The sequence below is a fragment of the Chaetomium strumarium genome, assembly GCF_033439665.1.
Source record: "Chaetomium strumarium strain CBS 333.67 chromosome Unknown B0T15scaffold_3, whole genome shotgun sequence".
Taxonomy (NCBI): domain Eukaryota; kingdom Fungi; phylum Ascomycota; class Sordariomycetes; order Sordariales; family Chaetomiaceae; genus Chaetomium; species Chaetomium strumarium.
Genome location: NW_026944431.1, coordinates 3,757,816 through 3,780,614, shown reverse-complemented (window position 1 = coordinate 3,780,614; position 22,799 = coordinate 3,757,816). Strand labels below are relative to the sequence as shown.

General features: G+C 58.3%; 3 protein-coding genes across 3 annotated transcripts; all 3 read right to left on the bottom strand.

Moving 5' to 3' along the window:
* Positions 1-172: 172 nt before the first annotated feature.
* B0T15DRAFT_179975 (polymerase/histidinol phosphatase-like protein) lies at positions 173-1,689 on the bottom strand. The gene is made up of 2 exons (XM_062862294.1): positions 1,192-1,689; positions 173-1,077 (listed from the first exon to the last, which is right to left on the bottom strand). Exons 1-2 carry the CDS (start codon positions 1,351-1,353, stop codon positions 226-228), a joined length of 1,014 nt encoding a protein of 337 aa, XP_062723263.1. The 5' UTR covers positions 1,354-1,689; the 3' UTR covers positions 173-225.
* A 445-nt stretch (positions 1,690-2,134) lies between these two features.
* On the bottom strand, positions 2,135-16,030 carry B0T15DRAFT_414686 (dynein heavy chain, N-terminal region 1-domain-containing protein). Its single transcript, XM_062865448.1, has 3 exons — positions 15,461-16,030; positions 3,109-15,395; positions 2,135-3,034 (listed from the first exon to the last, which is right to left on the bottom strand). Exons 1-3 carry the CDS (start codon positions 15,771-15,773, stop codon positions 2,531-2,533), a joined length of 13,104 nt encoding a protein of 4,367 aa, XP_062723262.1. The 5' UTR covers positions 15,774-16,030; the 3' UTR covers positions 2,135-2,530.
* Positions 16,031-19,816: 3,786 nt separating this feature from the next.
* On the bottom strand, positions 19,817-22,679 carry B0T15DRAFT_179905 (gamma-tubulin complex component protein). Its single transcript, XM_062862293.1, has one exon. It carries the CDS (start codon positions 22,586-22,588, stop codon positions 20,129-20,131), a length of 2,460 nt encoding a protein of 819 aa, XP_062723261.1. The 5' UTR covers positions 22,589-22,679; the 3' UTR covers positions 19,817-20,128.
* Positions 22,680-22,799: the final 120 nt, after the last annotated feature.

Here is a 22,799-nt window from a genome sequence, read left to right as displayed (position 1 = left end):
CGGAGATGAACCAGATGGTGAAGCTAAAGACCGCAGACTTCGCCCTCTATCTGGTCTCCCCTGGTGTAGCCTCCATGATCTAACTAAGGTAGTCTCTAAGCTCTATCTAAGTATTGGTTGAGAATAGCACTCCTCTCTTTCTCTTCTATAATCGGTCGCTCCCAAGACACCAGAAAATCCTCGCAAATAAGAAACCTCCCAGGTTTCCTCCCAACATTCACCCTACTATAACCTCAAACTCGCCCGAAACTCGTCTATCGTCACGCTCCTCTTAACCACCTCCGTCTTTGCCCCTTCACTCCCCGTCCCAGGTCTCCTCTCCAGCGTCCACAGCTCTCTCACCCCGAGCCCCTCCAAGTAATCCAACCCCCTGTGGTAATTCGTCGCCACCTGCGCAATGCCATGGCTATCATCCGAGAAGGTAAACCTCCCTCCCATCCTCACCCACTCCTGGGCAATCTCCCGGCTCGGGTACGCCTCGGCCAGGCCCTTCCGCAGCCCGCTCGTATTACACTCCAACCACCCTCCATAAGCCCTCACAAACTCCAGATTCCTCACCACCCGCTCCCACACCCGCCTCCACTCCGTCAACCTTTTTATTTTTGTCTCCCCATCCCTATCCCCATCCCCATCCCCATCAGCACCATCACCACCACCACCACCACCGGAGGACGGCCTCCCAACGGACGCACTAAACAATCTAGGCAGATCAAAGTGCCCCACCACCCGTGGCCTCACCTCCTGCAACATAGCGAGCTGCTCATCCAAATAAACCTCCCACAGCCCCTCCTCCGTCCCACCGCACGCGGCGACCGCCTGTGCATACATGGCCGCGTCAAAGTCGATCGGGATGCCCCTCGCATGGTGCAGCGAGCCCACAAAGTAGTCGACCGCCGGATTGGCCGCCAGGGAGCGGATGAGCGGGCCATACTCGGCCGCGCGGATCCAGTCCGCCTCGAAGCCGATCAGCACGCGGATCTGCGCGGCATACTTCGCCTGCAGGCGCGCCGCTTCGGCGAGGTAGGCTTCGTGGCGCGGCGCGAGGGCCGCGAGGGATTCTTCTGGGGATGGGAGGAGCTAGTAAGATAAGGTATTACTTTAGCTATCTACTGATACCCTTATATAGAGTGAGATATCAGGAGAGGAGGTGAGGTGAGGTGAGGTGAGGGGAGAGAAGATATATATACATACCTCTTCCGGGTACAGGTCGGACAGCGCGGTGCGGGGCATGTGCTCGGTCAGGCCGATGGTCTTGTAGCCGATCTTGATGGCATGCAGAATGATGTCCTCGAGTTGGTCCTTGGCGTGCCCTGGGCAGAACTGGCCCGAGTGGGAGTGCATTGTGAAGGCCATGGCTCGCTCTTCTTCTCTTGCGCGCTGGTTTTGAGCTCCTCACTCAAACAAGGCCGGACTGAGTTGGCTGGTGTTTTGGTAGATTTGGACGAGTCCAAGTCGACCTTCACTTCGCCCCCGACCTGGCTTAAAAGTGGAAGTGAACCGAGCGGCCTCGGAATACTGTATGCGCATGGGCAAGATCGTGATTTTGTTATTTTTCAACTGACAAACCGTGGGACTTACACCCGCCGGATGGTTGAAGAAACTTAGGTGAGGTGAGTCAATGATGAAAAGAAGATTTCTAGGTTGGCTCTGCAGCTGCCCGAAACGGAATTGTCAAACGCCAGCGCCGCGCCGCAGCACGCTGAACCCGGCGGCTGTTTAAGTGGCCCCGAGTGCTGATGGAGCATCAATCCTGCCTGTATTTTGTTTCTCCAGTTACACCAGGGACACTCCGGGGCGGGTCCCATCAGTATGTAGGTGGGTTGCTCTCAGAAAGAAGAGACAAAAAAAATCGGAGAAAAAAAAATAACATACAACACCGAGGATTCCCCAGTGGTCACCCACCTGAGTACTGGTTCGGCCATTGGTAGCTTGACTAAGGGAGAGCGGACGGGATCCCGTATTTTCTACCAGGTATGGTCGTATGTACCTGCTTACTTGGGAAAGACGCAATATATTGATACTTACCACCACTTACTTACCTACATTGCAAGTACTGGCTGAAACGACCTCGGGCAGATTTTCAGTTCATAGGTAGGGAGGCAAGGCAACGCCAACAATCATAACTAGTTTTACAGCCTAGTTCTTTCAGAAGAGACAGCATCTGATTAGGAGTTCAAGACAGACGGGAGAAGGAGAGGGAGGGAGTATTTGATACATTAAGGTATCCGATCGAGAAGCAGCAACCAAGGTTGATGAACCATGTATATCTCCGCTTACCCTCTAAGGTAGAGATGTAATAGTTAAACCGACACCATAACATGTAAGAAGAAAATGTACAAAACAACACCCCATCAAGCTCGTCTTAATATACCGAATCTATGCCCTTCCCTCCATTATCAACCCTCCTCCCAACAATAACCTCACAGACTCAACACAATACAATCCCTAACAGTGTCTCACCGACAACCGACACCAACCCTCCTCCCCCATGAACCCCATCCCCTTAGGACAGGAGATACCAACCAAGAGATCAAACCAAAGCCGCCTCAGTGACCAAAGCCTCCCCCTCATCCAGCAAATCCACAACCTTCTTCAGGTTCCCAATCAGACTCCTGCCCAGCCCGACAAGCAACAACTTCTCCGCGTTGGCCGGCAGCCCCAGATACGTAGGCGGCTCGCGCTCGGGAAGCCGCTGGATCCAGCCCATGAACTCCTGCAGCGACGTGCCGGCGGGTACCTCCAGGCACTGTTCTCCCGCCACCGCTGCCCCTATCCCATGCTCGCCAGACTCAGGAGACGAAGAAGAAGAAGAAGCAACAAGCTTATGGCCGATATCGAACGCCGCGGGCGTCAGGAAGGCATGCACCAGCTGGCTGAGCACCTTGAAGTCGCCCTCGTCGTCGATCTTGCCACCGTACGTCTCCGTGACCAGATAGCGGATCATGTCCCAGGGAATGTTGGCGGGCGCGATGTTGGTGCGGTTCTGCGCGACGTATTCGACCCACGTGTCGATCACGAAGGCGGAGCACTCATACTGTGTGTTTTTTTAACCGTCAGTCAAACCGAAAAGATAGAAAGGAAAAAAAAGTAAAAAGAGTAAAAACTCACGTCGGCATCATTAAACTCCCAGAACCCCTTCCACCCCAGATTCGGCGCATACCGCAACCGCTCCTGCACAACGGCATGCAAGAAGCTCAACAACAGGTACAGCCGCGTCCTCTCAACAGGGCTCTTGACAGCCCTCGTCGACAGGCTGGACATAGAGTCCTTCATATTGGCCCTCACGCCGGCCGGCTGCTCGTACATGAGCACCCTCGAGGCCCTCAGCAAGTTGACGGGTATCTTAGGCGACGACTCCATGCTCAAGAACAGCCTGAAGTCCTTGGCCGGGTTGAGCGACTCCATACGCTTCTCGAGGGACTGCAGCCAGGTCGGGGCGAGGTGGACATTCTTGACCAGCACCCACGACCCGGTCTGGGCGGCGTTGGCGACGGCCTTGTCCGCGCTCGCAAGCCCCTCGTTGGAGCCCATGGCGATGTTGGTGCAGCGCACGCGCATGCGCTCGACGAGACCGTCGACCTTGTACGAGGCATCAAACCCGGGGGAGGACACCAGCGCGATCGGGCGGGTGGCGCTGACCTGGTCGACGGTCTGCTTGAGGTCCTCGACGATGTCAAACAAATCGGACCCAAAGACCAAGGTAACAAACCGCTCTGCGGCAGGCACGAACCGGTCGAGGCGGAAGAGCTTGACCAGCAGCAGCGAGTAGAGCGCCTGGTCGGCGGGCGCGGTGCTGCTGTCGTCCCAGATCTTGGGCACATAGTTCTCGGCCAGCTCCTCGGTGAAGAACTTATCCCAGTCGGCCTCCGCAACACCATCGAGCTTGTCTTTAAGCGCAGTAATCCGCTTGGCGCGCACAAGTGTCTCGTCCTTGGCCGCGACATCCGACGACACATCTTTACCCTCGACTTTTTCGTCCAGCACCACATCCAGCAGGCCCTTGTCCATCTTGTACGGCGACGCCTGGGCCAGGAGCATGGCCAGCGTGACGCGATCCTTCTGCAGCAGGCCCAGCGCGGTGCGCTTGAAGGTGGTCACGAACAGATCCTTGACAATGATGTCGCGACGGGCGTTGTGGTTTGTCTCGCCCGCCAAGTGTGGATTGCCGTGCAGGACCGAGTGGAAGATATCCAGGAAGTACTGCAGCGAGAACTGGTAGAAGTGGTTCAGATAATGCAGCTGCTCCAGCACGGCGAACACGGCGCTGCACGACCGGGCAATGACATTATACTGCAGCGTGATCTCGTCGACCTCGGCCATGACACCCTCGGTGTTACTCATCTTGGCCGAGATCTCAGCCGCCTCCGTCTTGAGCGTCTCCAGCGTCTCAATAACATTGTCATCGTCCAGGATATTGCCGCGCGACTCATTCAGCGCCTGCAGGAGCCGCTTCTCGAGCTGCCGCAGATGCACCTTGAACTCGCCCTGCAGCTTGATCAGATTCGACCGCCGCTCGTCCACGTCCGGGCGCTCCGACTTGAGCACCTCGGCCAGCGACTGCGTCTGCAAGCTGCTCTGCGTAACCGTGAAATTGACAAAGGTCGTGCGGCTGCAGATGTCGGGTGCGAAAGTAGCCGACGGGTCGCGCGTCGACAGATACAGCCTGAAAGATGGCGAGAAGTCGATCTGCTGCTTGCCGAGCTGGATGAGCACGCGGCCGCCCGTCTTCTGGTACTCCTTGTTGAGCACGTGGTTGAGCACCGGGTCGAGGTGCTCCGCGTCCTGGATGAGGATGGGATTGCCGAAGCGGAGCGAGCTCTCGAGCTGCTTGGTGAACGAATCATCCAAAAAGCTAGTAACAGTAAGCCGGCGGTCCTTGCACTCGCGCTGCAGGAACTCGGTGACGCGCCCCGACGGGTCGATGATGAGCGGGTAGCGGTTGAAGCGCTTGAGGATAATCGCGTTCTCGGTGCACAAATCATCCACCGGCAGCGTGTTCTCCTGCCAGCCGAGCCTCTCGTCGGCCGTCGACAGATACTCCGTAACCGGATTGTGCTGCTTGAACTGGATGCCCGAGAGATGCAACTGATGCAGCCAGTCCTCCAGCATCGCCTTTCTGAACGTCTGGTCGTACAGACCGCTGTACGCCAAAAAAGCAGCCGCAACGAGCACGTCGCCCACGAGCGTGCTGATCTGCGTCTCGAACGACTTGCTGCCCTCCTCCCAGCGCGTCCGCTCCGACGAGAGGCTGTCCAGCAACTTGACGCTGCGGTCTACCTTGAACTGCACGCGCGACATCTCGGCCTTGATCGCCTGCGTCTCGCTGATGAGAGACGCGTACTCTGTCTTGTACGTGGCGATGCTGGCCTCGAGGTTCTCGATCGTCTTCTCGACCGCCCTGGCCTCGGCCTTGGTCTGCAGCGCCTGCTCCTCGAGCAGCTGTACCTCCTCCCGCAGCGGACCAACGCGATCCAAGATCTCGGCGTAGTTTACCTGTGCCTCGACCCACTGGACCAGCGGCCCGCAGGCCTTGCTAGCACGGTTGACTTTCTCAAAGGTGAACTCAGGGTTCGCGAGGAACTCGTTGCGCATCTTGAGGCGCAGCGCCTTGGTCATCTGCTTCTCGTTGTTGAAGTTGATGATGCTAGCAATGAAGTCGTCCCGGCGAACGACCGCCTGGATCTGCTTCCAGTCGCTGACCTTGTGGCCGATGAGCGTGCAGACCGAGTCGAGCGCGAGACGCACGCCCTGCGGCGGCGCGCCCATAGACCGCACTTCGGTGAGATGCTGCCGCTTGATGTTGCTAACAGAAGCCTTGGCCTCCTCGACGGCAGGCTCGGCACGCGCTAGATCCTCGAGCACGATCTTTTTGCGCGACGCCACCTCGGCTTCCTGCTTCTCGAGGGCGGCCTGGATCTCGAGGGACGTGTTCTTCCTCTGCTCGGCCTCGCGCTGGTCGGCGACCATGCGCTGCAGCTTCTCGTTGGCCTCGGCGTCCTTCTGCTCGAGCTGCGCCTTCTTCTCGGCCAGGCTGGCGCGCAGGTCGCGGACCTTATCGACCGTGTCGCGGAGCTTCTCCAGACCAACATTGAGATGGCGCTGCTGCTCCTCGAGATCCTCGCGCTTCTCGTTGTACAGCTTGACATACTGCGCCACGAAGTCCAGGAAGTGCCGCGGCGTGAGGAAGGTGACCTTGCCCTGCGTCTTGAGAAGCTTGGCATTGAAGCGCTGCAGCGAGTAGTGGATGTACACCATCGAGTTAATGACGGCTTCCCGGTGCGACGGCGGCAGGTTGAGGCTGCGGTAGGCCACCGGCAGCGTATCGGGCGCGCTCCAGTTGGGCCTGTCCAGATCCACGGAATGGGTGAGCTCGTGTCCGACCTGGAACAGCGCTTGATCAGACCAGTCGCCGAACCAGTTAAGCACGCAACGGTTGAAGAGCGCAGGAGACGTCGCGGCCTTGGACGACAGCCCATCCTCCGGCGGATTCATCGTAAAGACAACGTGCAGATTCTTGACAATTTGGCCTGTGAACCACTTGTAGAGCTCCTCCTGCGAATCCAGCAGTAAGCCCTGCCGCTGCGCGCCCTCCTTGCAGGCGGTCATGAGCGCCGCGAGATCATCGCCTTCGAAGAGACCGGGCACCTCCGCGTTCGCCAGCAGAGTATTCATGCGCTCCAGGAACCCAGAGTCCAGCACGTTCGACTCGTCCATGATAAAGCAGATCTTCTCCCCCTTGCAGCCGCAGCGGCGGAGTACCTCTCTCAGGTCCTCGTCAAAGTCCTCGGCCGAGTACTTGCCGTGCACCTTGATCTGGAACACCTTGAGGCCGTTCATCCATGCCACAAAACGCGACAGCGTGGTCTTGCCACTACCGCTCACACCGATGAGGATCAAGTGGCCCTGCGGCTGGCGGAAGACGCGGTCGATCCGCAAGACATGCTCCAGGACGTCATTGAACAGGATAAGCGGCACGTCGACCTCCTCCTCGCAGAAGGTCTTGAGGCGCGCCTTGACAAAGTCGCGCAGCTGCTCGCGGTCGACGGGCATGTAGTGCTTGGAGAGCCAGTTGGAGAAGAGGATCGGCCCACCTAGCGCCTTATCCTCGTCGACGGTCGGGAAGTACTCCATGGCGATGCGGCGCACGGCATCGTCAGTCCACTTGCGCTCCTCCTCGGCCACGAGACGGTCCTGGAAGAGGCGGAGCGCCTCGTGCGCCCAGATGCGGAGGAGCCCTTCCACCGACAGCGTCTCGAGCGGCCGGATGGCCTCGTACACGCCGCGCACCCACCGGGTCAGCTCGCGCGGGCTGTAGACGTAGTGCGGCTGGATCTTGGGCGTGAAGCGCTGCTGCGACTCGAGGTAGAAGCGCACCATGGCCTGCGTGAGCGGCTCGGCGTAGCCGCGGAGCGAGGGGATGATCTTGAGCACGGCCGAGTTGAAGGTGCCGTAGATCTGCATAAGCGACTGCTCGCCCGGGTAGTCGACCATGATGAGCGGTGCGTGCCGGAGGAAGCGGGCGCCCATGGGCGTACGGCCGGCATCGGTGGGCGGGTTGCAGGCGCCGACGAACTGGATCCTGTCGAGCGTGACCCAAGACTTGTCCGACGTCCGCCAGAAGCCGTTGTGCTCGACGAGCTGCCGGAGGAAAGAAATGGCGCGCTGCGTGCCGTACTTGTCAGGGGCCGGCAGGTTGATCTCGTCGCAGAAGATGACCAGCCAGCGGCCGATCTGGGTCGGCGAGAGCATGACGCCATTGAGCGTCTTCTTGTACTCGCAGTACTGCTCAAAGGTTTTGATGAGGAGGTCCGGGGTGGTCGCACTCGAAAAGTTGAGGCCGACCACCTCCATGTTGGGCAGCTTGCGGAGGGCGCTGAACAGCGTCATGGTCTTGCCAGAACCAGGGGGGCCGCAGAGGAGCAGCGGCTTGTGCTCAGCAAGCCACGAGTACAGAACATCCTCGTGACGGACCGTGTCCAGGGTCGGGATGACCACATCGGTCTGCGTGACGGAGTGCGTGTTGACCTCGATGGTCGGCACCTGGTTCTGCCACGGCTCCCATTCGCCTCTTGGCAGCGAGACATCGAAGTCAATGAGCGAGCTCGTGCCGTCCAGCGGCGGCGAACCAAAGCTGGCGAGGCCCGCAACCTTGTCGCCAAACAGCTTGCGGTCCGACAGTGGGCAGTCGCCAGTCAGGGCCCACACCATGGCGAGAAGCAGCTTCTTCGCGATGTAGCCCTCGATCTGCTCGGGGTCGAGCGGAAAGTCCGAGTGCTGGGCGTTGTATTCGATGATGTTGCGAACAGCCTTGTTCAGGAGCGAGAAGAGCGTGTTGAGAACGCGGGCGACGGTGAACTCCATGATGTGGTTGAAGCCCTCGGCCTGCTGCAGTGCCAACAGGATGAAGTTGTCCGTCGTGAGATACGCCTGGAGGAGATCGGCGGCCTGGCCCTGCACCTCGAGCGCCTTGGCCGAGCTCTGGCCGGTTGCCACCGCATCCTCATCGAGATCCTCAAAGGCAACAGACCGCAGCTTCTCAAGGTAGTTGGTAACCATCATGCTTGGCGTCACAGTATCCTCGCTGAACCAGACCATGCCGCAGCGACTGACAGTGGCGAGCGTGGCATACTTCAGCGTCTCAACCTCGAACATGATGCGCACGTTGGCGGGCAGGTTGAGACGCTCGCCGTTGGGCAGGGTCAGCAGCTTGTTGTCGTCGAGCACGCTGTTCAAGTTCTCGACCCACTCAGGGTCAACATCACCATCAAAAACGATCCAGTGCCGCTTGGTGTCCTCGCCGCGCAAGTTGTCGACAATTTTGCGGAGAATGCTGGTAAACAAACCATCGGTCCACTCTCTGGTGGTCGAGTCCAGGTTGCCGTAGAGCGCCTCCTTGGACATGACTTTGCTGTCGATGACGTGCGACACGCCCTCGACATTCTCGACCTGCTGCAGCGCGTCGAGCAGCAGATTCCACGCCGCAGACTTGCCGGAACCCGAGTTGCCCACCATCATGACACCGTGGTGGATCTTCTGGATCTGGTACAGCTGGAGGACCTTGGTCATCCAGAGCTCGTTGACAACCAGATGCCTCTCGGCCGCCAGGCGGCGGATCGCGTCCTCGAGCGCGGCCAGGTTGGCGGGCACATACTTGACGCCGGGGAAGCAGTCCTCCTCGATGGCCATCATGATGTCGACGTCCGACTTGATCAGCTTGGGCGCGATGGTCTCGCGGATGCTCTGGACGATTATCTCGGGCTCGACCACCTCCTCGGCGCCCAGGTTGCCGTCGCTGCTGGTCAGGCGCGCACGCTTGAGCCCGCCGGAGCTGACCAGCACGCTCTTGAGCGCACGCAGACCAAAGTCGTAGTGGGCCTGCTTCGACAGCTTGGCCGAGCACTGGTCAAAGAAGGGCACTGTATGCTTGGACAGCTGCTTGGCCTGGTTGAAGCCCTGCGAGTAGAGCATGACCTCGGCGATGAGTTCCTTGTCGGGCTTCGACATGGCGACGCTGCGGAACAGCTTCTTCAGATTGTCGGGCAGGTTGGAGCGGCCCGCGTAGCCAGGGTTCATGGTGATGAAGATGCCCGTGTTGGCGTTGACGCGCAGCTGGCGGCCGACGAGCTCGATCTGGGCCTTGTCGTCTTCGGCCCCTTGCTTCAGACCGAGCTGGATGTTCTGGATCTGCTGCGACACAGCCGACAGGATCCTCTCCTCGAGACGGTTGAACTCGTCGAAGCAGCCCCAAGCGCCCACCTGGCAGATACCTAGGAAGATGCGTCCCATGGCCTGGAAGTCAAATGTATCGTCGCAGCAGAAGACGAGAGTGAAGCGGCCAAGCTGGATACCGAGAGCCTTGACTGACTCCGTCTTGCCCGTGCCGGCGGGACCGTACGGCGAGCCGCCCAGACGCTGGCACAGAGCTTGCGTGAGCGTAAGGAAGCAGCGATCTGTGAGAGGCGTGCGGACGAGCCGGTCGGGAACGCCCAGGTACTCGAAGCCGTAGTTGAGCTTGGCATTCGCCATTTTGATGTGCAGCCGCTGCAGGAAATCGCCCTCCGGGGCGTAGACGTAGCGCATCTGAAGCAGCCAGAGGTAGTGCGTGTTGGAGCGGGCGTTGGCCTTAATTAACTTCTCGATCGTGTCGCGCTGATGCACACACTCGGTAATGAGCTGCTCGCACTTCTTGCGCATCAGCACCTCCAGGTCCCCCAGGACGGTCTCCGCAAGCAGACGCAGCACCTGCACCTCACGGTCAAAGAGGGACTGCAGGTTCGCGCCTCCGTCGGCGAGCGCTTGGTCGACCGACGTGGTCCAGACGACCTGGGTAGCCAGCACAACAATCTGACTCGGATACGCCTCCATGAATCTGTTGAGAGCCTCGCGGTCGATGGCGTCGCTCGCAAAGATGGGCCCAAACTCCTCGACCGCCTCGGCCAGGAGCTCGGCGAGCGTCGCCTTCATGCCGTTCTCCAACAGCGCAAGCCAGTCGTTGATCCTGGGCGTCTTGATCAGGTTGATCTCCTTCTTGAGCCGAACCACCTCGCCCTCCTTCGACGTAAATCCGGTGATGACTGACTCCTCGTCCATGACCAAGCCGGTCAACCCAGCAAACATCTTCTTGAAGTGCTTGGCAATGCGCATGGTGTCGTTGCTGTTGCCGATCATCTCGAGGAGATCCTCATCGCCCACAAAGTAGAAGCGCGGGAAGGAAACACGCTCCTTCTCGAGGTACTCGCCGAGAGCCTTCTGGATCTTGTTGAGTAGCTCGGCCAGCCGCTCGAGCGACTTCTGCACGTTCGGGATGTTCAGCACGTCCAAGACGTTGGGCTGCTTGTACACCTTCTTCATCACGGCCGAGAACTCGCTGTTGATGTTCTGGAAGCGCGACGACTCGATGGGGAGCAGGTGCTTGATGTCGGCATTGCCGGTAAACACGCCCTCGAGATACACCCATTGGCGCTGGACATCGATCCACACGTCGAAGAGCACATGGACGCGGTTGAGCTTGTCCTCCCAGGCAGAGGCCTCCTCCTCGAACTCCTTGTAGTACGGCGAATGTCTCATGGCCTGCAGCGAGTTGAGATTCTCACTGCACTTGGCAAAGAGGTCGTCCCAGCCGCGAATAAGACGGCACTTGTTCTGGTAGTTGACCAACTCGAGTCCGTAGCCGGTCCAGGTCTCGCGCACCTGCTTCAGGAACTCCTCCAGCGCCATCTCGCCCTGCGCCTGGACGATGATGTCCTTGACGATGACCTCGGTGGCCACGAGATTGAGATCCCAGACGTCGCCGAGCGTCATGGAGACCGGGGAATAGCGCTTCCCGGGCTTGATTTGCTTGTAGATCTTGGTCCAGTGCCGGTCGCGGACGGCCTCCGACTTGAGCTCGGCGAGCATGGGGTTGACCTTCATGAGCTGCCGCAGCACGTCCTGGATATGCTCAAAGGCAGCATACTGGCGCATCCTGCTCGGCATCTCCTTGGTCATCTTGATGAGGTTGTCGATGGACGACCGGATCTTCCTGGGTTGGACGCTGTTCCAGAGGATCTCGCGCAGCTCGTTCAGGTTATTCCAGATGGTCGAGAGGGACGCCCACACGGACTTGAAGTCCTGCACCTCTTCCAGAATGACCCCCAGGGACGTCTCCGGGGTTGCCGGCAGGTCGAGCGCTTCCTTGGCTTTCACGACCATGGCGGATTCTTCCTGGAGCCTGGTGATCTTAATTTCGAAGTCGCTGAGCGTGGCAGAAGCGACATCCGGTGCGATGGTGCCCGAGACAGGCTTCTCCTCGTTCCACAGCTGCGCAATCTCGTTGATCTTGTCAAGGATGACCTTGTCCTCGGCGATGATCTTAGCACGCAGGGCGTCCGTCTGGTCCTGCACGATCTTGGCCTTGCGAGCGAGAGCCTCGTTGAGGGCATCCCATGCGCCATCCACCTGCTCAACGTGCAGCCAGTCGTTGGGGAACTGGTACCGCTGTCTCACAAGCGTGGACTCTCCCTGTCTAAATGTTTCGACCTCGGGCGCCCAGAGCTTCACCTGGCGCTTGCAGGTCTGAACAGTGGTAATGAACTGGACAGCCTGCGCAGTCGAGTTGGCCTCGATCGCTTGGCCCTCGATGTCCCTGCGGGCCTTCTCGATCTCGGCATGGACTTCGCGCATGCGTGTACCCAAGCGGCTGGCGAACTTGATGAGGATGTCGTGCTGCCACTGGTCATACTTGGCATTGACCTTGGTCTGGACTTGGTCGTAGTCGATGGTGATGTGGCCGAATGAGCGGCTAACCTCGGTCGTGTCAAAAGTCTGGCGCGTCTTCCTGATTTCCTGAAGCAGCTGCAGCCATCTAGACAGCTGGTCGCCCAGAACATCATAGACGTGCTCTGATTGCAGGTCCCAGAGCGACTGGAACTGAAGCCATTTGTCCACATACGCGCCGATCTCCCGGATCTTGGTCTCCACCGACGTCTGCACTCGCAGGAGGGCCTGGGTGCATTCGCTGGGGAGGTCGTTGAAGCGCGGCTCCTCATACACCGTCGTGCTGATAGACATCTGGTAGCGAGTCGCCTTGATCTTCTTCAGGTTGCAGACGACCCCAATCCAATCCTGAAGCTGCGAGAACCAGCTCGCTCGGGCAAACTCCAGTGGCGGGTCGAGGTAGATGACCTGATTGCGCATCGTGATTTCGTGGATCAGCTTCTTGATGACCGGCACATCCTGCTTCGCGCCGTCGGCGGCTTCCAGGGCCCGCTTGCGGTCATTCGATCTCTCGAGATTCTCATCTTCGAACGCCTCAATCCACGCCTGGATCGCATGGTGCAGGCGAGCAAGAAGGACCGCCTTGATCTGCCTGTTCATGCCATCCACCCAGTAGCCAAGGTTGACGTATTGCTCCAGGTTCAGCTGGTCGACCGCGCTCTGGATGATCTCCAGGCGGGACTCGAACGCCGATACTTCGTAGGGGCACCTCTCGAGTTCGGTCAGCGCCTTCTGGACCGTGGCGTGGATGTTGGCCAGCGTGATGGTCTTGGACTGCAGCAGAGACACTGACGCCGCAAATTCGCGGATGAACATAACGTGCTTGCTCTCTCCATTCTTGGCATATTCGTTGAGGCCGCCGTTCACTGAATACTTGTTGAAGTGTACCTCGTAGGTGTTGACGAAGGACTCCCACCTCAAGGGGATACCCTTGGCGATCAGACTGTAGACCTCGTCGCGGTGGCCACTGAGAAGCACAGCAACCTCTGACATCTCCGAGATCTGCCGGTTGGTTTGCGCAAACGTTCTGACGCTCTCCATCAAGCTGACGGCATACGGGTACACACGCTTGGCCTCCTTGGCCACGTTGTTGACCGAGTGCGGGACGGGGAAGTTGAGCCACACCAAGTTCCGTGTTTCCTTGAACAGCGCAATCACCTGGGCATCAAAGTTGACAGCCAGCTCTAGCGCGTTGCCGGCGGAGCGGATGCGGTTGATGTTGAAGAGCAGACCCGAGATCGAGATCTGCTTCCTCTGAACGTCATGCAGCCAGGCCTCGAAGATAGGACGCGTGTCGAGCTTCTTGCGGAACAGGTCGCTCTCGCTCTGCAGCCTCTGGCCCTCGGCATGCAGGGTCCAGTCAGCGCCTAGCACATCCTCGACCTTCTTCATGTATCCGTCCAGTTGCCGCTCAATCTGGCGCGCCCAGATGATAGCGCCAGACACAGGAGGGAGGTCATGCAGCTGAGCCATGGCATGAGCCTCGGAGTGGCCGTACTGCTGCTTGAATCGCTCGTGCAGCGCGGTGATGGCTTGCTTGACGTTGTCGATTAGCTGGGTCTGGTACTCGGCAATGGCACCGCGGATCTTGGGGCGCACAAAGAGCGCGTTGAATTTGGAGAAGACACGGAACATCTCGTTGGCGTTCTTCGCCGTTGCGAGCCGGTCCCGGAGCCGCGCAATGATCGAGTTCTCCACCCGCGAGGTGCGCTCGTTGTAGATGTTCTCGGCTCGCGCCCACTTTTGCGTGCCCTCAGTAGTGACATCAAGCAGGTCAACATCCTTCAGCCCCTCCCATGCCTGTCTCACCTCCTCCACTGCGTCGACATCGCCAATCTCCTCAACGACGACGATCCCGTTAGCGCCGGAGCCGTCGGCAACGCCGCTGACAGTCGCTTTGGGACCCAGCACGTTGATGATGGTCCGCTGCAGCTGCTCATGGTTGTCGCGGAAGTTGCTAACATATTTCAAGCGGGCTTGCAGCTCACCGTGCCTGGGAGTGATCTTGATCGGTATGAACCTCTCATTGCGGCGTCTTGTCACCTCGCGCGCGACATTCGTGAACTCCTTGATGTTCTCGTCCCAGGTTCTGAAGATATCATCGGCTTCTTTCATCACCCGGCGGAAGTCCTGGTACTCGAGCTTTACTAATTCGGTGCCCGGTAGCAGGCGGTGCAGCACCTCGTCCAAGTCACCCGAGATGGTCTCTACCAAGGGGAGCGCGCGGCGGATCGGGTACGGGCATATTCTCAGCTTCTTGTTCAGATGGCCAAAGATCTGCCCGATTGAGTCTTTGACTTTGAGCAGAGTAGTGGCCGAGAGCAGCTCGTCGAGCGGAAAGTCGCGCATGAGCTGATTGTACTTTTGCACCTTTTCCATAGCCTCCTTCAAGCCAGTATCAGCCGTGAAGCTGACGGTAGCCTGGAAGCGCTTCGCATGTTTTAGGACCTCAAGCGTCAGCATGACACCTTCGCTTCGGAGCTGATTCTCTATCCCCTCGAGCGCAGATTCCATCGACAGCCAGAAGTTGATCTCCTGGGTTGCCGTTCCCGTAGTGGGATCCCTAGTCATCTTGGTGATAACCTGAATGGACTTGATCCAATTGTTGACGGTGGCCTGCAAATTGTTGAGGAACGTGCTGTCCTGCAAAACGGCGGGCGGGATGAGGTCGAGCGTCGGCTTCGACTGTCTGGCGGCCGCCTCATCCAGTGCTGTCTGCACGATGGGGTGAAACGGCAGCGACACCTCCGGGATCTCGACATTCTGTTGCAGGTGCAGCAGGCTGAGCTCGAGCTCTGTCCACCGCTTCTTAGTGACCGGAATACCCGTCTTCGCATCCACATCCGTTCGCCCTCTCCCACCGCTAAGCATCTGTTGACTCTTGGTACTGGCATCGAAGTATGGCGCCAAGCCATTGTGTAGGTAGAGCTGGAGGATTTCGTAGGGCGATCCAGTCGGGCCTTGCTCACCGGCCGTTGCAGTGAGGGATGCCGGGCCAGGCAGGTTGAGCATCTGAATCTGAGAGGTGATCGGCACGCTGGGGTCGAGGGGCTGTGGGCGCTTGAGGAGTGCAAGGAAAGCAACAGTGGTCGTGGACGAGGAGAAATCAGAAGAGATGGTGTAGACGTGGGAAGGCACATCTAGAGGTCGGTATCAGTATCATACCAGGGGATAGCGGAGAAACAGGTACGGGCAGCAGTCCTACGATCATCACTATCTCCATTCTCGAGCGAATCAGTCGTCGGAATCAGGTCTTTCTGTATGTAGAGGGCGACTTGAGCATCCACGGCGAAGCGAGTACACCGTTGGAGAGTGTCCGGGTATCGGGTCTTTGATAGCAAACTGCCGGGAGACTCGAGCTCCGTCCGGGTCGCGCCAAGGGCTGCTTGGAGGAGGACAGCGATATGGTCGACGACGCGGACCGGGTCGATGGCCGCAAAAGTCGCGGTCGCAGCGCCGTTTCCAGCGCCATTCGGCCCGGGGCTCGGCGACTGTAAAGGCGGCGTAACCGCTTCCATTGTGACAGTTTGAAAATCGCTCTGAGGCTGTCGGATATCACACTTCGATCGATGTCATCTCTCTCTCCGCTTGGGCAGTAATGTGAAGATCGCAGTCGTAGTGCCGCCAGAGATTGCCCAGGAAATTATTAGGGTACGCAATTGTTACACGCCGAGAAGAGGAAGCGCAAAGCACGTTGTGATGGGTATCTGGGTATCACTGGTCCGGTCCACGAAGGTGATGTCGAAAATGCAGTAAAGTCGGGGTTGGCTTAACTAAATTGCTCCCGAGCGGGAATGGGGATGTTTCCTGACCAGGCACGGCTGGGCAGACGCGACCAGCCCCTGTCGCGGAAGGCATGCACGGGGGATCAGGGGTCGGTCGGTGGAACAGCGCCTGATTGGTCAGTGCAGCCCCTTGATGCAGAAGCCGGCAGCGGCATTTGTCGAAGTCGGGTGTGAACGAACGAACCATCATCGCCGTCTCACAAGGAGAATTACACTACGTGAACAAGTTGATTTTCTCATTCTCCATAACAGCTATCTTCACTGTCTGTAGTATCCAATGACAGTTATAGTTGATTCTATTCAGCGTTCGTCTGCGGGTTTCAAACCCTTTACACCGCTCCTCTACATTAAATTCCAACTTCAACATTCAGCCGATTCGAAGTTTCAACATCATCTGAATCAAGAGACTGGGATGGCCGTAACTTGGGGATCCATGCGCAGGTGTGTACAGATTACTTCAAACGGTTGCATCATGACATAGGGGTGAACATAGCGAACGGCTATGCAGGTTGCACGCTTAACAAACCCCTTACTGTAGCCAACGGGGTAAACAGAAGGAGCAATTATCAGCTTAGCTTTCCTTAGACAACCGCGCGATCGCCAGCCGGTACATCTAAAGGAGAAATTGGTCGGAGTAGTGATTCATAACGGCTATCTCATTCAACGCTTGAAAGGCAAGCCAATAACTTATTCAATGTCACGCGCAACTCCTGATAACTGATGCCATCCTTCATTAGGTAGAAAACCAGCGCCGCCCAAATGCCTAATCATAACCACATCCATGAGGGTCAACGCTTCTATCAGAATACCAGTTTACTAAGGTGGCCTTGGTGCGGGACGAGGTTCTGGTGATATCGTGAATGTAGTGTCGTCACGGCAACTAGGGCCCATGACAATCACTTCGTACCGTTCGTACCGTGGAAGAAGCCCCAGCGTATGTTGACTAAGAACTCGACGGCTCAGCCCTACGGCTGTCCCCCGTAGTGGAAAGCTTGACGGTAACCCGGTGGTTGCAGATGTCAATGAATTCCTCAAACTTTTTGATGATCTTGTCCTGCTCCCGAACCTTCTCCCTGAGCTTCTCGATCTCCTTATTGCTGTCTTCTTTCAGTTTGTCAAGTTCCTCCCGCGTCTTAAGAAGCTCACGGCGGAGGTCAGCCCGAATGCGCTCCTCGGGCGACGGGTGCGGTTTGCTGTATATGGCCGGGCGATTCTCCGCCAGACCAGTCGCAATCTTCTGAGGGTTTCTGTTGATGGCGGCACGCGCATTGTAGATATCACGGGCGAGCAGAGGTACATGGGGATTTTCTTGTTGCAGAATCTCCAGAGTTTGCGACACGCCCACACCTAGTATCGACGGTTAGTTTGAGCAGCGGAAGGAAGACCAATCTTTGCTTACACGTACCATTATCCTTCAGCTGCTTCACGGCAGCAACCATCTTGCTGTCTAGTTTTCTCGCTGCGGGATGCAGGAGAGGGCTCTCGCTCGGGCCGTGGTTGTGCTGCAGGTGGATTGCGTTTGGGCGGTACCGGAGCGTCCACTGTGTTCTCTGCTCAATGGCGAAGAAGCCGAACTGGCAGTCACATTTGCGGGAGGTGGTCTTCCGCTTGCGCATCTCCGGGGTGACGCGTCTAGGCGGTTTGCCGGCGCGATCGCAGACGAAAAGCACTTTCCTCAATCCAGGGACCGTCTTCTTGGATCGGCCGATGACAACCGCATAGCCAACCGAGGTGCAGTAGCTCAGAACATGCTTGTGAATTGCCTCCAGCGTCGGGAAACTTCCGCCCTCGGGGGGCGCAGACATTAAGGGACCCATCGGCTGGCGGGGGACGAAAGGGGAATTCTCGATCAACTTGGGCTCCAGAGACGAGGCCCCCTCACCCGCTTCGTCGTGGCTGCCGCCTTCCATATCGTCGTCATGGTGGTGTTCCTGCACAGGTTCGACCGACTCGGGTTGGCCGGCGGCCGGCTGTTGTTGCTGAGCGCCAGGTTGCACCTGCTGGATTTGCTGTACTTGCGGCGGGGCCTTCTGCGTCTGTTGCATTTGAGACTGCGGCGCAGGAGGAAGCGTGGACTGGTGTGAAGGACGGGGTGTCGACTGCTGCGCCATCATAGACGGGGGCGTGTCGTTGTGCTGGACAGGTAGGACAGACTGGGTGATGGACTGATTGGACATCGACTGGCTCATGGGTTGGTTGAGAGACGACTGCCCAAGAGACTGCTGTCCCAGTGATACAGGAGGATGAGGATTCATGGGTTGCGGATTCATCGTCTGCGGCATCGACTGCGGAGCGATGCTTTGATGCGATATTGTCGTGGGCTGTGACATGGACTGCGCTGGCATTGACTGTTGTCCCAGGGGTTGCTGATTGAGCGACTGCTGGAGATAGCTGAGCGGAGGGGTCTGTTGCTGCTGCAACTGGCGCGGAGCGGGACGCTGGCGTGGGCCAGGAAGCGCTGGAGGGGGTGGCCGGGCTGCATTTTGGAGAGTGGTGACGCTGTTGAGCTGCGGACGAGGAGCGTAAAGGTGGTGAGGATACTGGTTGGGCGAATGTTGCGGAGGTTGGTAGCCTTGGGATGGATGGTGGACGGACGAGTATTGCAGGGGCGAGGGCGACGGCTTGTTCGTCAGGTTGGGCGGCGGCGGGAACGATTGCCTGAGCGCGGCAACACCAAGGTTAAGCCCAGCATGGCTATTTGTGTTCGACATGGTGAAGTTGGACATCCGAGATGTCAGGCGCAACTGAGATCCAGCTTATGAGCCTCTTTCAAACCTGCGTCGAGCCCTCGCCGAATTGTCGGCGGGCGGGCGTGTACCGAACAGGGAGGTGTGGGCAACTTGAAATGGAGAAGAGCGAAAAGAGAGGATACGGGGAGGGTGTGAAAACCTGTTGGGCTGCCATCGGGTGCTGGCACAGTCGGATATCACAGTCGAGTGGCCTTATCCGCACTGTAGTCCAACTTGCATGAAGTTCATCCAATCAATTACAAGCCACCGGCGTTCGAGGGCTGGGATCAACCCCTGGCGCACTTCAGGGTACCCCGGTCGGAAGCTGACCTCCACCAATGCCGACGCGTCCATCCCAAAATAACCCGCAGGTGTGCCGTGCCGTCTCAAGTTGTTGAAGCTCCCGAGTCCAAATCAAGTTGGCGAGACAAAAACACGATATTACGTGTAGCAGCTTAAAGTACATACTGCAAAACTCAACACCATGGGGACTTTCTGGCTTTTGAAATGCTCTCGATTTGGGAGCTCGAGGGCCGACTCAAAGCTGGGGCACACGCCCTTGGTCCGTGCATTGCCTTGTTTGACCACGGTCCCTGGCCGTGCTATTTACAATTCACACACCCTTCCAGGGGCATCCATGATCTCAGGTGCAACGGCTACTTTCACAGCGAGATCTAACATTCAGTTCTTAACAAGTACTACTACACGTATATGGCAGGACAGAGTCTCGAGATAGGGGGATGCAGGCGGCGACACATTATGATTTGACATTGATTAGATTCCTTGGTTTTCATATGTCCGTTTGTCGGGGGTTTCCAAGCCAACAGCCCATCAGGATGCGGCACGGTTCGCAAATCGCCAACGGAATCTCATCTCTGCAACCGTTGGGATAAGGACCAAGAGAATCTAGAACCGCGACCCCGAGATCCCTCCGACTTGCCGACCATGATGCGATAACTAGCACCAAGCCCAGCTAATACATCAGTAGGGCAAAGAGGGGATGCTCAGACCTCATGCATTTAGTATTGTACATAGGTAACTTTCCCTAACAGCGAGCACAAGTATCGTCAGTACGCCTAGCTGAGATAATCAAACGCCATAGTACCAGCTTTTGCCAACTCAGGCCTTATTCTTGCTAACATGGCCATATGACGCCGGACCAGGCCCTTTTAACATAATTACTCGAAAACCCCCGGGGGTATAAACTATGAAGGTGATCCTGCGAAAGCATATCCGAACATCAATAAGGCGCCATTCCCCGCTACACCATGGACCAAACATCCTGCAACCTCCATCCTTAACACAAGGTAGGCAACCTTAACCTTACCTAGGTAGTCAGCCGGCACCTTCATAAACCGATCAATCCTCCTCCATCGCATCCACATCCACCTCCAACCCTCCCCTGCCAAACCAACTCCCGAAATCCAGCTTCATCAACAACCTATCAACCCCGCCCACCCGTCTCGGCGCGTACTCGCCGCTCTCCCTCATGCGGACCGCCTCTCCCGCCTCATCCCCGTCACTTTGCTCTCCGCTGCCCGAAAACAACAAGCTGCCAGCAGCCCCCTCCAACCGCCTCAATTCCCCGACCAGCCCCTCAATGCCGCTCTTGACTCTGCCCTCGACACCCCGAATCTCCCTCTGCACGTCCCGCTCCTCCTTCTCCAGATCGACAAAGGCGTCGACGACGCCCGCGTCGGCCTCGAGATCGGCCGCGGCCCAGACGGAGTGCAGCCTGTGGACCAGCGCGACGAGGTGGTCGATCTGCACGAGCAGCTCGTACAGCGGGTCCGTGAAGAATTGCTGCGACAGCAGGAGGCGGTGCACGAGGGTGCGAAGGTAACGCCGGTGTGCGGTTGCCAGAGTTTGGGGGTCGTGGCGCATGTGGCTTCTTCTTTGGTGCTGCTGTTGTTGGGATCTTGACGGGGAGCGGGGGCTGGCGGGGCCAGATTCTAGTAGCCAGATGTCATCGTCGTTGTCGTCGGGAGCATGATCCGGCCCGTCATATTCCCTGGCTGGTGACGTGGTCAAGGTTTGGTTAGATGAGTCGTCGTTGTGTCTCGAGTCGTCCTCACCCGTCCTCAGCCACCGGTGAAAGCCGTCCGAGAGTCCCGCGACGACTTCGGTCTGGAGATATCCCTCTATCTCGCCGAGGAAGAAGATGGCGGCGCTTGCCGTGGCCCATGCGTTGCGCAGTATGCTCGATCTTGTGGCGTGACGTTGACGGAGAAGGTGCACTTTCTCCCTTCCTCCTCGAGTGCTTCCGTAGGGTGGGCCGGGAGGCGCTGGATGGTGCCTCCGGAGGGATGTGATTTTCCACAGATCAGTCAGTCGAAGGTGGGCCCGTCGGAGGGAAAGCAGGTACGAGTTTATCGCAGTGTACGTCTGCAGATCTGACTGGCTGAGAAAGAGATCGAGGGGTGAGGGTATTTGCAGAGTTAAGACGACAGGGACCGAGAAGAGAAGGTTGCGGAAGGGTGTCGGCGCGATCGCCGTAAGTCCGCTCTCAATGGCGGCCGGCGTCGTCGATGTAGATGTCCTCGACTTGGCCACCGTTAGCCGTAGAAGATCCCGAGCGAGCTCGAGGCCCTCGTCTTCATCTGCATGCTCGCCCTGCATGGACCCCATTGCAGCCCAGGTTCTTGCCAAGACAGTAGCCACCTCCCCTTCTTTCACCGTGACGTTGCCGAAGCCGTCCCGCTTCTCGTAGGCAAGGTTCTCCGCCCGCTTCCACCGGCTCCTGATCTTCTCGTCGGCCTGCTGAGTCAATGCCATAGCGAACTCGCCCCGGCGAAGCAGGAAGAAGTCTCGAAATAACTGCAGTGTATCGAGCACTCTACTCAACGGCAGCAGCCGTTGCAGCGTCGTCCTCGACAGAAAGTGCCTTATATCCGCAATCGTCCTTGCAAACGTAGCGGAATCGATCGGATGCTTCAACGATGCCAATCTAGTCAGCTGCGACGACAGGTGATCCTCCCCCCTCAGAGTGTAATCCCCCACGCTCTTCGCGCGAATCTGGTTCAGCGACCTCCCAATAAACCACATCGACTCAGCCGTCGCGGGCATGACGAACCCTGGCAGCAGCCCCTTCTCACAGACATACTCCTCCTCCCCGTCAGCGCTATCACCCTCCACCTCCGCGCCCTCCTTCCCCGCACCCCTTCTCCTGCGCGCAACGATGAAGAAGTCCCCCTCCCCAAGCCCCGGCACCCTCCCATAGAGCACCCACGCCGACACCTGCTTCACCCACGCGGCCTCCGCGACAGCGACCAGGCTCCGCGCCGTCTGTTCCACATCCCGATACCCGGTCTGCAGCTCCGCCCGCAAGAAATCCACCACCTTGGCGCCCGTGCAGCCCGCATCCATCAGCTGCACAACACCAGTCAGCCACTCCAGCGTCCGCGCCCACCCGTCAAACTCGGCGACGACCGCCGTCAGCGGGACGATGTTGTACGCGCCGACCAGCGCGGCGTCCTTTTGGAGGATGGTGGATTCCACCTCCAGCACCTTCCTGCGGAACGCTGCGAGGTGTAGGGAGTCGATCGCGGACGCGACCGCGCGGCATATGACGGAGGCGTGGCAAGAGGCGATGTGGGAGGTGGACGTGAGGAGGTGGACGTGCAGGTCGCTGAGGCGGGCGAGGGACTGGAGGAGGGCGCGTTCGGGCGGGGAGAGGATGCCGTGAACCGCGGTGGAGAGGTCGGTGTTGTTGATGTTATTGTCGTTGGTTGAGGAGGAGGAGGAGGAGGAGGAGGAGAGGGCCGAGCGGAGGAGAGGGGAAGGATGCCCCGAGAGGGAGAGGAGGATTTCGTGGAGCATCGTGTCGGTGACAACCGTCGGTAGCTTGAAGTGGCTTTGATGGGTCGGTTTGACTAGGTAGGTGCTGGGATGCGCCAGCCTTACTGAACTTTTGTAGCCCTAGCCAGTTCCAGTCTTGCAGCTCGTTTCCGGGCCCGGCGGTCGCTCTGTGCTTGAAAGAAGAGGATGAGAGTACCGAGGAGCTCAAGTCGGCAGCACATCGGGCAGCTGC

What these genes read in the sequence shown, in the direction of transcription:
- B0T15DRAFT_179975 (XM_062862294.1), bottom strand. Translation starts at nt 1,353, where the DNA reads ATGGCCTTCACAATGCACTCCCACTCGGGCCAGTTCTGCCCAGGGCAC. An exon ending in CCGACCTGTACCCGGAAGAG is followed by an intron (nt 1,078 to 1,191) that starts GTATGTATATAT and finishes TTATCTTACTAG; the next exon opens with CTCCTCCCATCCCCAGAAGA.
- B0T15DRAFT_414686 (XM_062865448.1), bottom strand. Translation starts at nt 15,773, where the DNA reads ATGGAAGCGGTTACGCCGCCTTTACAGTCGCCGAGCCCCGGGCCGAAT. An exon ending in GAATGGAGATAGTGATGATC is followed by an intron (nt 15,396 to 15,460) that starts GTAGGACTGCTG and finishes ACCGACCTCTAG; the next exon opens with ATGTGCCTTCCCACGTCTAC. An exon ending in GGGAGTTTAATGATGCCGAC is followed by an intron (nt 3,035 to 3,108) that starts GTGAGTTTTTAC and finishes AAAAACACACAG; the next exon opens with TATGAGTGCTCCGCCTTCGT.
- B0T15DRAFT_179905 (XM_062862293.1), bottom strand. Translation starts at nt 22,588, where the DNA reads ATGCTCCACGAAATCCTCCTCTCCCTCTCGGGGCATCCTTCCCCTCTC.